Source organism: Kryptolebias marmoratus, linkage group LG14 (assembly GCF_001649575.2).
Source record: "Kryptolebias marmoratus isolate JLee-2015 linkage group LG14, ASM164957v2, whole genome shotgun sequence".
In the NCBI taxonomy this organism is placed as follows: domain Eukaryota; kingdom Metazoa; phylum Chordata; class Actinopteri; order Cyprinodontiformes; family Rivulidae; genus Kryptolebias; species Kryptolebias marmoratus.
This window is the reverse complement of record NC_051443.1, coordinates 3894270-3909764: the sequence shown is the minus strand read 5'-3', so window position 1 is coordinate 3909764 and position 15495 is coordinate 3894270. Positions and strand designations below refer to the sequence as shown.

The 15495-nt window shown below is 40.4% G+C and overlaps 1 protein-coding gene and 1 long non-coding RNA gene across 2 annotated transcripts in view; one reads left to right on the top strand and one right to left on the bottom strand.

Annotated features, from left to right (window-relative positions):
* Positions 1–9654, top strand: part of LOC108228657 (CD5 antigen-like) — an 11208-nt gene extending 1554 nt beyond the window's left edge. The window contains exons 3-8 of the mRNA XM_025003298.2: positions 4–33; positions 5446–5769; positions 6686–6907; positions 8038–8364; positions 8587–8669; positions 8784–9654. Of these exons, the coding sequence (XP_024859066.2) occupies positions 4–33; positions 5446–5769; positions 6686–6907; positions 8038–8364; positions 8587–8669; positions 8784–8987 (1190 nt within the window). The 3' untranslated portion in view covers positions 8988–9654. The remainder of the gene's footprint in view (positions 1–3; positions 34–5445; positions 5770–6685; positions 6908–8037; positions 8365–8586; positions 8670–8783) is intronic.
* A 2328-nt stretch (positions 9655–11982) lies between these two features.
* The window catches only part of LOC112450054, a 6980-nt gene continuing 3467 nt past the window's right edge, over positions 11983–15495 (bottom strand). Inside the window, exons 2-4 of the long non-coding RNA XR_005234001.1 lie at positions 15139–15171; positions 14748–15039; positions 11983–12987 (exon numbers count right to left, since the gene is read on the bottom strand). This is a non-coding gene — a long non-coding RNA (uncharacterized LOC112450054). The remainder of the gene's footprint in view (positions 12988–14747; positions 15040–15138; positions 15172–15495) is intronic.

Sequence of the window (15495 nt, the reverse complement as noted above, 5' to 3'; positions counted from 1 at the left end):
CCTCTTCCTCCTCTCTGAATCTCACCTGTTCAGGTGAGCCTCTAACAGTCATGTTCTCTAACATCATGTATGACAGTCATGTTTCCAGAGTTTCTTCTGTGATTTCTTTGGACTGAACTGTAAAGTTCTCCAGAACAATCCCATCCTAAAGTCTCCTGAAGTGGATTAGTTCTGAAAGTTTCTGAGCCTCCACAGACTGCTGACCCTCACCTGACAGAGAAACCTGCAGGAAGCTGTCAGTCAATCAGTCTGTCTGTCTGTGTGTCTGTCTGTCTGTTTGTCTTTGTTTATTTTTTGTCTTAGAGTACCTCTGGGTGCACCTCAGCCTTGTACTACTGAACCTCCTTGGAGACAGTGATCGTTAAACCTTTCTCTTCCTAACAAAGGGGAAGTCAAAATGAAAGTATAAGATCATACTGTTTTTGTTATTTTGGTATTCGATTCAGTGAAACATAATGTATATTAAACAAATTTATTTGCTTGGGTTTTGTGCACAATTTTGAAAACTGCAGTGCAGACTTATAACTTAACTACAGAACCAAAAAGACATCTTTGCAGGTCTTTATTAGTGCGTTACAAACAACAGCAATAAAACAAAAACAAACAGCTACAAAAGCATCAAATAAAGCATGCAATGCTCAGTACATAAAGTGACAGACTGCACTGCAGGCCCTTATACCCTCACTCAACATGTATACATATATATATATATATATATATACATACATATATATACACATACATACACACACACACACACACACACACACACACACACACACGTACACATTCATAGATACACACACACATGAAAATACATAAAAATGCAAAGTCAAAAATAATAAAAAATACCATACATACATACATACATACATACAGTGTGTTCATGTTATATGGGTGCCACTAGGAAATGCACAGTTAAAAAAACCCAGAAAAAACAGAAAAAAAAGGTGCCGTGAACAGTAGAAGGCCCACCATCTACAGCACCCAAGAGCAGAAAGGACAGGTGGATCCAGCCCCAGAAGGCAGCAGCAGCAGCCCCAGGCAAACAGACACCAGGCACCACCCCAAGGCAACTGCAGAGGTAGGTCGCCAGCGAAGCACAGGGCCAGCAGCCCCCAGGACAAAGACACACAGGGAGAGTTGCAGGGCACCAGGCCCCTCAACCCAGTCATGCCACCACCTACCGCTGCGCGGGCTAAGCTAATGGGAGCAGAGCGTCTTGTTTACATAACATCCAGGAGAATTTGAGATAGCCATCCTTTCAAGGCCGACTCAAGTGGAGCCAGATTCAGATAACAAAATTGTTTAGGTCAGGCTGATGCTGCTAATTTCCTGTCTGCCTTTGAGTCTCACTGGTACATCTCAATGGCAATTCCAATCAGCCAAATTAATGTGGTCATTCTCGCCGAGCTGAGCTATCAAATTCTCCAAGGTCCCTTCTATCCTGCCAGCGAGTTCCAGGGTCCACAGCTGGCCCGCGACTCACAAGAGTCACGTCCAGTCTGCGTCTCTGCTCGCACAGCAACGGAGTCTGAGCGTTCACCGCTCGGCAAATCCCTTCACACAGGCCAGGCAGCCTTACAATGGCCCAAACAGCTGCCGAATTTCACAATACGCCAGGTAACCACCAAGTCCAAACACCAGAAATCCTGTTATCAAAAAATCCAATTATGTACACGTCTTGAACATCCTCGACCGACAGTACAGCAGACACATTATCTTCCACTCCCCCAGGAATCCATGGTGTATCCAGCTGCATATGTCCCGTCAGGGCAAGAGGACTCTCCTTTGCCCAGTCTTCTCGTCGAGAAAATTTGATCGATTGCGCCGAGAGGCCAGCTGACCAGAGTCACATTTTACAATTTGGAAAACATACAAAGAGAGGTTCTAAAAAAAGAAAATTGGGGAGGGTACGGAGAGAAGGAAAATAGCGCCTGCCTTCACAGAGAGCACAAAAAAAAAAATTAGAATGTCATAATAATTTGATCTGGTCTTTACCAGGTTCTAATTTGGTTTTAATCTAACCTTAGTTAAACAAAGTCACACAACAAACTCCATCTAGTCATTATTTATTAAACAAAAACTGGTTCCAGTTCTACATCCAGCAGCTTGTAGAACCTCCTTTAGCAGTTTTTAGTGACTTTAAGTCAGACTAGATTGTTTTTGGAACCTGATAAAAACCAGATCAGTTATATTAGTTGTGTTGCTCATTGGTGAATGCATCCTAAGATTACACGAAGCATGATCTACCAGGAAACTGAACCACTGATCTGCAGCTTTAGAAGCAGTGATGGATCCTCTGCACCAACCCAGCAACATCATGTGTACCTGTTCTGTATTTTACAGCAGGGACTTGCACAGATAGACACTAGGTGGTGCTACAGCACCTGCCCCAATGACGTATAAACTAGAATAAATGTCACTGACCTGCCCTTTTTCTTCTGGACAAATGAGTGCCCTTCTGAAATCTTTTTTTTTCTTCTTCTTCTTCTTTTTTTACTGTGTGTGGCCCAAGGTAGCATTTCTGGATTTTAAAGCCTACATTTCCCGTTGACCCACTTTGTTTATTTTGCCCGAAAAGACCTCCTTATACAAACACGTAATGTTCCCCGGTGTGTATCGTCGCATGTCTCTCTAAACATGAACACGCTGCTCGCAAAGGAAACAGGTGGGGACGCGCTGGTGCAGCTCTCCTCTCCTCCTGCCCTGGTGACAGGCCGATTAACCATCCTGGTAACAAACAAAACGAATTGATTTGCCTCCTAAACCTCAGATGCAAAAGTTCAAACTTAACTCGCCATAACTTTGTTTAAACAGAGCAGCCAATTAATGACATCCATTTCCCCGCCACCAGCCACTAGGAGAAGGTTTAAATTGTAGCTCTTACATTAAATTAGAAATAAATGAATTGATTCAAATGTATCTATAAATGTAGTTTTTACATTTGCTATAACGGTCCCTTACGACTTCTATTTGACTCATCTTTTTTATTGGAAATACAGAAGATAAGTTACCTCAGTCTTTTTGTGGGACCCGAGTAGTGAATTTAGTATAAAAAACTGCAGGAAATGTGGCAGGCTTTAAACTCGAGCCAATAATTTATTTAAAAAACATGTTAAAAAGATAAAATGCCGTATTTAAAAGACAGGTGTTAAAAAGATAAACACAGTGCGGTACTAGGCGGCAGAGTCAACAAATAAGTCTGTGGAACAGGTGAAAATCAGAGTCTTAGCTAGACGAGGTGGGGGCGTGTCCTCCCTCCAATGCTCCGTGCTTCTCGTCTCCAGCTGACCGATCCTGCGTGGCAACCAACAGGGGGATCTTCTCCAGTGGAAGATCTTGGCGACGATCCAGTCCCCCTTTCTCCACAGCAGCCAGTCGTCCGATCCTTAACGGCGAGTCGGCTGTTCGAACCTCTGCAACACCCTCCTGTCCTTCCGTTCCGCTGCCCCGCGTCCTGGGTCTATCCGGCACCCCTCTTTCTCTCTCTGTCCAACCACCCTTTTATCTCCGATTCCTCAGTCTGCACGCTACTTTGCTAATGAAGAACGCCTGCGCTGTCAAAGTGGGCGTTTCCGGCTGTGGGTGGTAACGTCACCTCAAAAACAAAACAAAATCAGCAAAACATGCAACACAGCAACCCAAATGAAAATAACCCCAAATAAACTAATAACGAAGCAAACAACTCCAAAACACCAAAGTAAATAACTTTAAAACACCACAGCAAAACCTCACAATAATTCAAAAAGGTCACATTACCACATTTTAAGCATTTAATTTAAATACATAAATAAGGCTGAAGGAGCTGGGTAACATTACAATTCATACTCTACTAAAAATACCTTTAATAAAGTTCTGTTCAGTAAAAGTGGGGCATTAAGTTGTGTTTTCTATTTCTGTATGTGTAAAAATGATGATGTGATGATCAGAGTATTTGAATATGTCAATAATATTAGCAGATATCTTGTTATCAGTTCCCAGGGCTTGTAGTCAATCTCATTAATCTGAACTCTCTAAGAATAATTTCTGTCATATCACACTGGCTACATGCAGAAGTATAGATGATTCTTCTTATGGCCATATTCTGTGCTGTTGGTTTCGTTTTGAAGCTACATGGAGGTCTGTACAGGTGTACACTGTAGGATACAGGAGAATTTCACTACTTTGCCATTAGAAAGTAGTTGTAGTTTATTTAGTAACAGAACTAGTTATATAAGATTCTCAAGCATATTTTGTTCATTTTGGTGAGTACATATACACTTGTGTTGCACTCAACAAATACATTGCACTATAAAAAGGTTATAACTTTAGTTCTGGGTATAGTTGATTTAAGCTGTAGAATAGTCACTGGTTACTCGTTCAGTCTGACCTACCTGGCAGATTTGTCAGGGTAGCCTGCTTTGATACAACATAATATTATATGGTGCAGAGGATACTTTGTGATAAAAGTACAAAATGTTGCAGTCAAGACAAACACATGGTGCTCAGTGTGTAAAAAACAAAACATGTAAGTTTCACATTTGTCTCAGAACGTTCAGCTTAAAAGCTGGTTGTGAGTCAGTGTTCTACCTTTTAATCAATTTATAATTATTTTGTTGCATTAATAATCCTAAGAATTTCATAAAATGCATCCTTGTTTTGAGTTGTTTTTTCTTTTCCTGGGTGGTCATGTCCTGGATTTCACAGGACAGGTGCTCACAAATACATATAGGTGTCCTTCTTTTTTTTTTATAATAATAATAATAATAGCTGAAATTTTGTTGGTAGAGAAGTATCTGTGTAGTTGGGTGTTGAATTATGGCCATGACAGTCAGTGAGTCTTAATGTTATAATTGTTGGTTTTCTAGGCAGTTATAGCAGGTGGTCCACGGTTCTATTGTTGCCAATTTGATTGTTAGAGACACCAACCTGTTGAACATCATTAAACATCTGCATCAGACAGCATATGGCTGTTGATTTGAAACAGGTATATTTACATGATGTTCAAGCTGTGCCTGTAAAAAACTCACACTACTAAGGCAGCTGGTGGTTCCATGTGTCACACAAGGCGCCCTTTTTTTTCCACTTGAGCACTTTATTGTTAACAGACGTCACAGTAGAAAAACGATCCATCAACAAAACAATATAACACAGCACACTTGATACTTTTCTTTTAAAACTGCAATATTGTACTAAAAATGTTCAAAGCTAGAATAATCAGAGATGAATCCAGAAGAAGGTTTGTACGATCTGGTGGTCATCAGTTTTTTCCTCTCTGTGAAGCTGAGCTCTGGAGCTGCTGCTGTTCCTGGTACAACAGTTTGATCATCTTCAGAGTTTAAAAAACAAACTCATAGATGCTGCAGCAACACAGCAACTAAATTAAAAGCTGTGCTTTCTGTCTCCTCCTAACTGCAGCATGTTTGTTGTTTGTCTGTGTTGGATCTTGTGTGATGTGTGCAGACTCTGTCAGGCTGCTGAATGGGACCAGTCTGTGTTCAGGCAGACTGGAGGTGAAGTCCTCCCCGTCCTCCCAGTCCAAGCAGAGCTGGTCCTCAGTGTGTGAAGCTGACTTTGACCTGCAGGATGCACAGGTGGTCTGTAGGGAGCTGGGCTGTGGGCCTCCTTCAGTCCTCCAGGGGGCGCTCTATGGAGAAGTGGAGGCTCCAAAGTGGACCACAGAGTTCCAGTGTGGAGGCCATGAGTCTGCTCTCCTGGACTGTAGAAGCTCAGGCTCAGCTAGAAACACCTGCTCACCTGGCAAAGCTGTTGGACTCACCTGCTCAGGTAGGAGAGGAGCTGCAGCTTTGATTTGCTTCATTTCTGTTCTGAACAGCAACATTAAGACAATTACAAAAATGATCTTTAACCACCTGAAGAACAGAGCTAGAATTAAAGGACTGATGTCTCAGCAGAACTTAGAAAAACTTGTCCATGCATTTATCTTTAGCTGCCTTAACTATTGTAACTTATTATTTCCTGTTCCTCCTAAAAACTCCCTCAGACATCTGCAGCTGATCCAGAACACTGCTGCTTGAGTCCTCACAAAGACCAGGAGAGTCGATCACATCAGTCCAGTTCTGAGGTCTTTACACTGGCTTCCTGCTGCTCAGAGAATTGATTTTAAGATATTTCTGCTGGTCTACAAAACATTAAACAGTCTGGGTCCAAAATACATTTCTGATCTTCTGCTGCACTATGAACCATCAAGACCTCTGAGGTCGTCTGGATCAAATCTGCTCTCTGTCCCCAGAGTCAGAACCAAACATGCAGAAGCTGCATTCAGCTTTAATGCACCAAATATTTAGAACAAACTCCCAGAAAACTGCTGGACCGCTCTGAATGTGAGTTTCTTTAAAACGAGGTTGAAGATCGTCCTGTTTGCTGCTGCCTTTGATTGAAGCTAAGAATTATTTTATTCAGAATTTTATGTTTTTTATGTTTTTTATACTTTATATAAAAAGTACTTCCCGTTCTTCATCAGAGCTTATTTTTTTAAAGTCTAACTTTTTGAGCATCTGTAATTTCATACATTTTTCATTTTGTATGCTTCTTTTGTTCTTTTGCACTTTGTCATAATGTTTTTGTTTATGTAAAATACTTGTGTTGTTACTGAAATATACAATACAAATCAAGCTGCCTTGCCTTGTTCTGATCCAACTGACTTTGTTCTTCTACTGACGACTCTCTGATTTCTGTTCAGAACCTGTCAGGTTGGTGGGAGGAGCCAGTCGCTGTTCAGGTGACCTGGAGCTGAAACATCTGGGAGGATGGACACCAGTGGATGGTTTTGACTGGACCCTGAAGACAGCAGCTGTTGTCTGTGAACATCTGGACTGTGGCTCTGCTGTTTCTGTAGGACAGAGATGGAAGTCTTCATCCACACCAGATTCCTCTCCCTCTTCTCTGACTCTCACCTGTTCAGGTGAGCCTCTAACAGTCATGTTCTCTAACATCATGTATGACAGTCATGTTTCCAGAGTTTCTTCTGTGATTTCTTTGGACTGAACTGTAAAGTTCTCCAGAACAATCACCTCATGTTTTTTTTTTTATTTCAAGGTCACAGGGTCAAAGGTTAAGGGCACAGGTGACTCCTTTGGTAAAACATTGTTACCTCTGCTAATGAAGTTTATTTATGGTCATGATGGGTTTTTTATTTTAGCAAGATTATCTAAATGCTAATGAACAGATTTTGATGATATTTTCGAGAAACGTTGGAGTTTTCACTAAAAACAATTGATCAAATTTTGGTGGTGATCCAGATCAGTCTGGTTCACACTCATTTTTAATGATACTTTGGCTTCGGCAGAGGGTTCCATTATATGAGTGTTTCTAGTTTAAGTGTATATTTATTACAACCAGATAGACATTCAAAATAACACATTTCTGAAGTGTCTTCACTGCAAATGAGTACATCTTTATCACAGATACCTCAACCAAGGAGGCTGTTGTCAGTAGTATTGGTTTGTTTGTCTATCAGTCTGTCTGTTAGCAAGATTACTTAAAAACTAATTAACAGATTTTGATGACATTTATAGGAGATGTTGGGGATGTCACAAAACACGTAATTTACATTTTGGTGATGATTCTGATCGAACAAGAATTCATCGGTGTTACTGACCCTATGGCCTCGGCAGAGGTTGGCATTCTTTGAGTGGTTCTAGTTTTCTCTTCTAATCATTGTTACAAAATATGAATACTGTTCTTTCTTATAATTGATTCATTGGGAACACTGTCTGAACCTTATCGGTGCAAGTCGACTGATTACAGTTATATAATCTGTCAAATTAAATGATTTCTCTCAGTGTTTCTACTTATTCAGCTTACCAGGTACAGTGCATCCACACATTGTATCCTCCTGCCTATCTGCCTGTTTTTCTACACATATTTTTCTAGGATGCTGTTCCTGACACACATTTTTCTAGTGTGTCTCTAAATTTCCTCCAAAGTTCATCAAACCTTCTTTCCTTCACATAATGAAGTTTTTCATCACAATCAACAAAAGCTGTTCAGGTTAAAACAGATGAGGGTCTTTTTCTCTCTTCCTGTTTCCAGACCTGCTGGTTCAGCCAATCATCTCTGTGTCCTCCATGAACGGGGTCTCTGATGCCCAGCAGCAGGGGTTTCAGGTGTCCAGGGGCTCCAGCTTCACCATCAGCTGCTCCATCCAGCCTCAGTATCCAGGAGGCTCCTTCCAGCTCTCCTTCACCTCCTCCAACACTCCACACAGCTACATCCAGCCAGCTGTCAATCACTCTGCACACTTCCTGTTTCCTGCTGCAGAGCCCGCCCACCAAGGACGCTACAGCTGTGTTTATAACATCCACGTTTTTTCTCATAACTTCTCCTCTGAGAGCCGTGGTCTGTCTCTGACTGTCTCAGGTGAGCTGAAGCAGAGACTCTGAAACGTCCACTGACTGTTTCCATGTTTCCATCCAACGTACATGTTTGGTTCTGAGGATAACTCTGCTTCTTTGAAAGATAACTGAGTCATTTCACTCATGAAGTGGGTCTGCAGAGCTCTCAGTGTTCTGAGTGTTTGTGTTTAAAGGCAGCTGTTGGACTCATGATGTTGTGATGATGACTGTGAATGTGTTTGATCAGATGCAACAGTTCTTCTCATCAGAGCGGTCGTCCTGCCGCTGACTCTGCTGGTGGTGAACGCTGGCCTGTATTTCTACTGGAAGGTACTGTCCACATGTTTGGAGCTGAGAATGAAGCAGTCAGCCTGTGTTTGTTCAGCTGAAGACACAGAGGACTGCTGCTCTCACTCACATCTGGGTGCTGTCATGTCTCTGCAGGCCAGCAGGAGGCAGAAGTGGAGCAGGCAGGAGAACATGGAGCTGGTTGTGTGGAACATCAGAGTCTCTGCAGCTGAAGAGGAAGGAGCTCAGGGAGCAGAGGAGAACCTCAGAGAGCTCCTCTCACATCCAGATGAATTTCTCAGCTGCCACAGAACCAACCATCAGGGTTATCACCATCAGGAAGGATTAGTTAGTCATTAACTAACATCCTAAATATTTCTAGTTAACGGTTTATTTCTTTGTTCCTTTTTATGCCTCCATCATCGTATAAACTTAATAATAATAATTTACTGAAACACCTTAGGGAGAATAAGAATCACTGCAGTGAAGACAAGAAGGAACATCTGAAAGGATCCAGAATCCTGATGTTTGTTAGTTTCATGGACCTGCAGCTGCTTTGATTCAGCTGAATGAAGACAGAACAGTTCTTCCAACGAATCCTGATCAGATGATCCCAGAACAACTGTTCCAGGCCTTCAGACCCACAGCTCTGCTGGAGCTTTTTATATTTGGACCTCAGACAGTTTGGCAGCAGGAACACATTTAAAAATCAGCAGAACAAAAAATCTACATATTAATAATAAAGCTTTCATTCTTCAGATGATTTTGTTTAATTTTAATCAAAGTGTTTCTATTTTTTGTGAATTTAGTTTCTGTGGTGGGATGTCCTGCTACCTAAAGTCAGATGACATCATTCCAGATTGAACCAAACATTTTAATGTATATTAGCAGCTTTAATTATAAATATATCAGTTATTTACACTCTGCCATTTAGCAGCACCTCTTGTACATATTAGTCTGTATTGGAGTCCTGTTTTAATGCATTTATTCTTTTTATCCAACTGTTTAGGTTAGGGTTTTAGATACAGTTCAGACTTTTCAAGTGTGTATTTCATGCTCATATTTGATCTGTTTTGGTTTTATTTCTGTATTTTTATATTTTACATTCTAAGTTTTTACTTTTGACTTTTGCACAGTTACTTCACTATCTACTGCTGTGGAAAAACAGCTTCCCTCAGGGAGATCTTAAAGTATCTGTCTGTGACGCTCTTGTTGCTTAATTGAACCCATATTTGATTGTAAGTCAGTTATTGATGCAGTTCTTGCAGGGAGTAGAAAGCTGAATGAGAGAAGGAGCTGTTTGTCAGATCAGAGCTGCGTTTGTGTTTGATAAACAGGATAAAAGTTATTAATCCTAAGAATAGCTGGAAGTCTTGGAACTTTGTAGAAATCGTATCAAAAAATAATTCTCCAGAAAAGAGAGAGAGGGAGGTGAGAACAACAAAGAGTTTGGAGGTGACGGATGTCAGGAATGGTTTGTTGCTTCCTGATGGACTCTGATTGAAGAACCATCAGGAGGAGGACTGGATTCAGCTGACCTGATGGTGGAGCTCTGGAGTGTGAAGGAGTAAACATCTCCACCAGCTGGAGACTGTAAGACCCGTTCTGGTTCTGCTGTTGAGGATAAAAGACTCTTAGAGGAAAAACAGTCTCTCCTTCAACTGAGGATGTTTCTACAGCCTGAGGAAGAATACTGAGGATCGCTTCTTCTACCTGTTCCTCCAAGGTTTTAGGATTAAGTATCCAGCTTTAACTCTCATATCAACAAGTTCATGATTTATTAAGACAGACAGGACGATTTATTTACAGACTGAACTGCTTTAGTTTATTCATGTAATCCATTTATAATAGTAATAACTGAGTTTAAATAACCTCTGCTGAACTGTTTATATCAGGGATGTCATATTCAGTGACAGCAGGAGCCTAAATTAGAACCTGGCTCCCAGCTGAGGGCCAGTCTCAGTCAGTATTGATTGAAAAAAGATTTGATTTGAGTTTCAGATGTAATGTGTCAACTTCTTTGTTTAGAAATGACTTTTATGAAGATGTATTTTATAAAGTTTAGAACAAATATTGTTTATCATTAAAAAAAAATAAAAGCTCAAATGTTCCGGATGAGTCTTTTTGTTCTCTAAGGTCAGTTGGCTCTGGCGGCCATCTTGAATAAGGCTGACAGCCAAAGATTTTTTTTAAGTTTCATTAAAATCCATCCATTGGTTCATGAGATATTTTGCTAACAGAAGACAGGGTTGACTCCAACAGGTAATGCTGAAATTTGAAGCAACAATCCTGCACAATGAGTAGCAGTTGGAGGATGAGTTGTTCATGACTCTCAGCTACTACCACACCAAGTTTGAGTTCAGCCAGTTTGAGTTTTTAAGGCCTTCGCCTTTCAGCAGCAGGTGATACTAAACCTTTAGTTTATCAGCTGCTATTTCTTTCTTTTCTTTAATTTTCCAGAATCTGACATTTCAGAGCTCGTTTGCTCAATGTTGAATATTTCCTCAGCAGCACTTATCAAACAGGATGATTCTTCTTATTTTTAACCCCCGTTCCTTCATGTTTCATGTCTGTTATCTGATAGAAACAAGCTGAGAAATCTGATGGTAATGTTTGATGTCTCTGCAGCACACACACACACACAGCCTTTTTAGCCATAAAGTGCATGCAAAATGAACTCGCAGACTCATCTTCTCCAACATTTATTTATAAAAAGAAAAACAAAAGGCTGACGAGGCAGCAAACAAAAACAAACTTACAGCGGAACACAAAGAAGAGGGATACGAGGATCAAGATCAGACCATGGCATGAACAAAGCAGCTACAAGACAAAGATACACAACATCAGGCAGAAATAAAACAACCAGCGGGGAGATCATGACCGAGAACTGAATATAAAGGCTGGGCTAACAAGGAAGTGGAAAACAGGTGAGTGATGACCAAAAAGGGACAGGTGCAGAAGGGCGTGGCAGGCTGACTGGAAACCTACTGAGCTGAGGGCAGGTGAACAGTGGCACAGGAAACACACGAGGAAACTGATGACAGAACATATAGAAACACAACAACATGAAACCAGGCTTAACTACAAGAAAACAGAAACAACTAAATACAAGGATTAAAAGAGTAAAATAATAAACAGAAATATAACTGAAAAACTCAAAACCTGACATTAGCTTCATTATATAAACCACACCAGATCACAACTAATCACAACATTATTTTAATCATATTTCAAGCTTTTCTCTGTGATTCTGTGAGAGACAGGGGACACCCTGGATAGGTCGCAAGTCCATAACAGGGACACGTAGAGATAAACGAGACAAACAACCAATTAGATTTTTCCATATTTATTCAAAAAGGTAAAAAAAATACAGAACATAAATTGGACACATTCTTCAAAAAAAACTATCAGTCAAAATGATGATTTGGAAGAAATCTGTTTTTAGGAAGATGTGTTTGTAAAATGAGATTCTCAGAATAATAAACAAACTACTTTTGTAAAGATAATGATGACAGGTTTGATTCTAACTCAGTTTAGTCTTCAAATGATCCTTTGATTTATGAGCTTGTAAATGATTATAAAGTTTACTTCCCTCACTGCCTCTGGACAGATGTTTTATGTTAATTGAATTTATATATTAACCACTAAACACTCACCAACACCAACTTGATTTCTCTCATCATCAAAGTTACACAGACAGCATCTTTTTAGGACTCTTAAAAACAGAGAAAGAAACTCTGGATTTAAACCAAGAATTAAGAAACTGGACCCAGACGTTCTGATAGTGGAACTCCAGTTTCACAGGAGAAAGCTTTATTGTTGGAACAACATTACAAATCCTAGCTGCTGCTTCTGTACTTGTAGGGAATAACAAAGAGGAAATCACTGCAATGATTTGTCTTCATTTATGAGTGAATCTAAGGAAAAGTGATACAGCTCAAACAAACAGACATGATCTGGGACTGACAGTAAATCCAGTCTAGGTGGAAAGTCCTCTCCTGATGTCAGACATCATGAAATAAATCAGTCTGATTGATTAAAAACAAACAAAAGTCAAACAGTTGGCTTCAGATGGAAGAAGACATGAAGAGTTTTCACAAAACCCACTCTCTGAAACAGCCCTCAGGGTAGGAAATGAACAACAACAATAACCAAGAGAAAACCAGGAGTCTGAGTACTGGGGAGTTTGACAAAATCATGGAGGAGGTGAAGGAGAGCTGGAAGGAGCCTCCTGGATACTGAGGCTGGATGGAGCAGCTGATGGTGAAGCTGGAGCCCCTGGACACCTGAAACCCCTGCTGCTGGGCATCAGAGACCCCGTTCATGGAGGACACAGAGATGATTGGCTGAACCAGCAGGTCTGGAAACAGGAAGAAAGAAAAAGACCCTCATCTGTTTTAACCTGAACAGCTTTTGTTGATTGTGATGAAAAACTTCATTATGTGAAGGAAAGAAGTTTTGAGGAATTGTGGAGGAAATTTAGAGATAAAGTAGAAAAATGTGTGTCAGGAACAGCATCCTAGAAAAGTGTGTGTAGAAAAACAGGCAGATAGGCAGGAGGATACAATGTGTGGATGCACTGTACCTGGTAAGCTGAATAAGTAGAAACACTGAGAGAAATCATTTAATTTGACAGATTATATAACTGTAATCAGTCGACTTGCACCAATAAGGTTCAGACAGTGTTCCCAATGAATCAATTATAAGAAAGAACAGTATTCATATTTTGTAACAATCATTATAAGAGAAAACTAGAACCACTCAAAGAATGCCAACCTCTGCCGAGGCCATAGGGTCAGTAACACCGATGAACTCTTGAACGATCAGAATCATCACCAAAATGTAATGATTTGTTTTCTGTAACAACCCCAGCATCTCCTATTAATGCCATCTATTACGCAAAATTCACTTTTTGAATGTTTTTGTTCTTCCATTTGAGTATCTACTGTTTCTAGGAACAGTCCAAATGGAAAAAAAAAAAAACAACAAAAAAAAACCACCCAGCCGTTTTTTGCAAAATAAATAACTGTTTTCTGGTGTCTGTGACCCAACCATCCCAAGGTTTATGAAACGGGTCGTTTTGCAATCTCCATTACCTCACAACCCCTAGCCAAGCCCAGCCTCTCACCTACAAACCCAAGTGGAGCTCCACCCACTTCATTACAAGAAGACGTCACATTTGTTCTGCTCGTTTTACCGCTGAACAATGTCTGCTGGAAAAGGAAAATGTTCTGTTGTCGGCTGCAATGGAGAACATGTGCATGTTCTCCCAATCACAGAGAACAGAGCTGCGTGGCTTCATTTTATTTTTGATGGCCATGTTGCTGCGATATTGCTAAATAAATTTGTAGTTTGAACACCTCAACTATCCCAGAAACACTTCTCTGTTAAAGTCACGGCAGGTTTGTCTAAACTAACATTAGAATTATAATAATAAAAGAATAGGGGAAAAAAAACAAAACTGATCTTTACCAGGCGGCCGTCCGGACACTTTTCAGGTTCGGAGGAGGAGGAGGAGCTGCGTCTGCCTAAACTGACCCTGCTGCTGCTGGCCTTATTTTCTTCTTCTTTTTTTTCGTGAATTAAAAACAATATTAATATGTGTCAGATCCGCAGCGTTTAATCCATCAGAGAGTTTTTATGTTTACAGACGGGACACTGAGTTGGGGGGCGTGGCCAACAGCAGCTTATTTGCATAGAAGTGACTTAGTCCTGAAACCGCTCATTCTAAAAGGAGCTAAAAACAGGCAGAACTGATCGTGTGAAATCTTAAAATCTGAGAATTATTTTGTGTATTAAATTTAATGACCATGTTATGTACAGGCCACAGACCTATCCTAATAGTTCAAGGAAGCATTTAAGTAATCATGCTAACAGATAAAAGAAAAAAAAAATCCATCATGACAAAAAACAAACATCCTTGTAACAAAGTTTTAACTAAAGGGGCACCTGTGACCTTAACCTTTGACCCTGTGTCCTAGAAAAAAATACAAACCATAATGACCCATAAGGTTATTGTTCTGGAGAACTTTACAGTTCAGTCCAAAGAAATCACAGAAGAAACTCTGGAAATATGATTGTCATACATGATGTTAGAGAACATGACTGTTAGAGGCTCACCTGCACAGGTGAGAGTCAGAGAAGAGGAAGAGGATTCTGATGATGCACAGTCCCTGAGACCAGAACCAGACTCAACACAGTCAGAACTGAAACCCCCACACAGGTGTGGATGAAGACTCAATGCTCAGATCTGCAGAAACAGCAGAGCCATAGTCCAGATGTTCACAGACAACAGCTGCTGTCTTCAGGGTCCAGTCATAACCATCCACTGGTCTCCATTCTCCCAGATGTTTCAGCTCCAGGTCACCTGAACAGCGACTGGCTCCTCCCACCAACCTGAGCTCATCAGGTTCTGAACAGAAATCAGAGAGTCGTCAGTAAAGAAGTGGATTTACCTCAGAACAAGTTACATTCAAACTTGATTCTGATTCATGAATGTTTGTCTTTTTACCTGCTGAGTCATGTTTTCCTTCAGCCTGAACTCCTGAGGAGAACATCAGACAGAAACCATCAGTAAGTACAAAGTCATCATTTAGATACAGTATCTGATAATTATGGGATAGATGACTAATAAATCTGAGGTAGTAAGTGTATATGTGTTTTGTTGTGACAATAAAATAACCCCTGACTCAGTAAGTTAAGATAACTCAAAAGTCATAGATCAGTTGCTAGATTCGACAGGATTACAAAAGGAACCAAGGTGAGTGAAAAATGAACTGGCAGGAGGCAAGAACTGAGCAAAAATAGTTTTTATTTTGTGGGAAAGAATAAAATGGAATGCAGTTTAACAAGAAGAACAAAAAAAAAA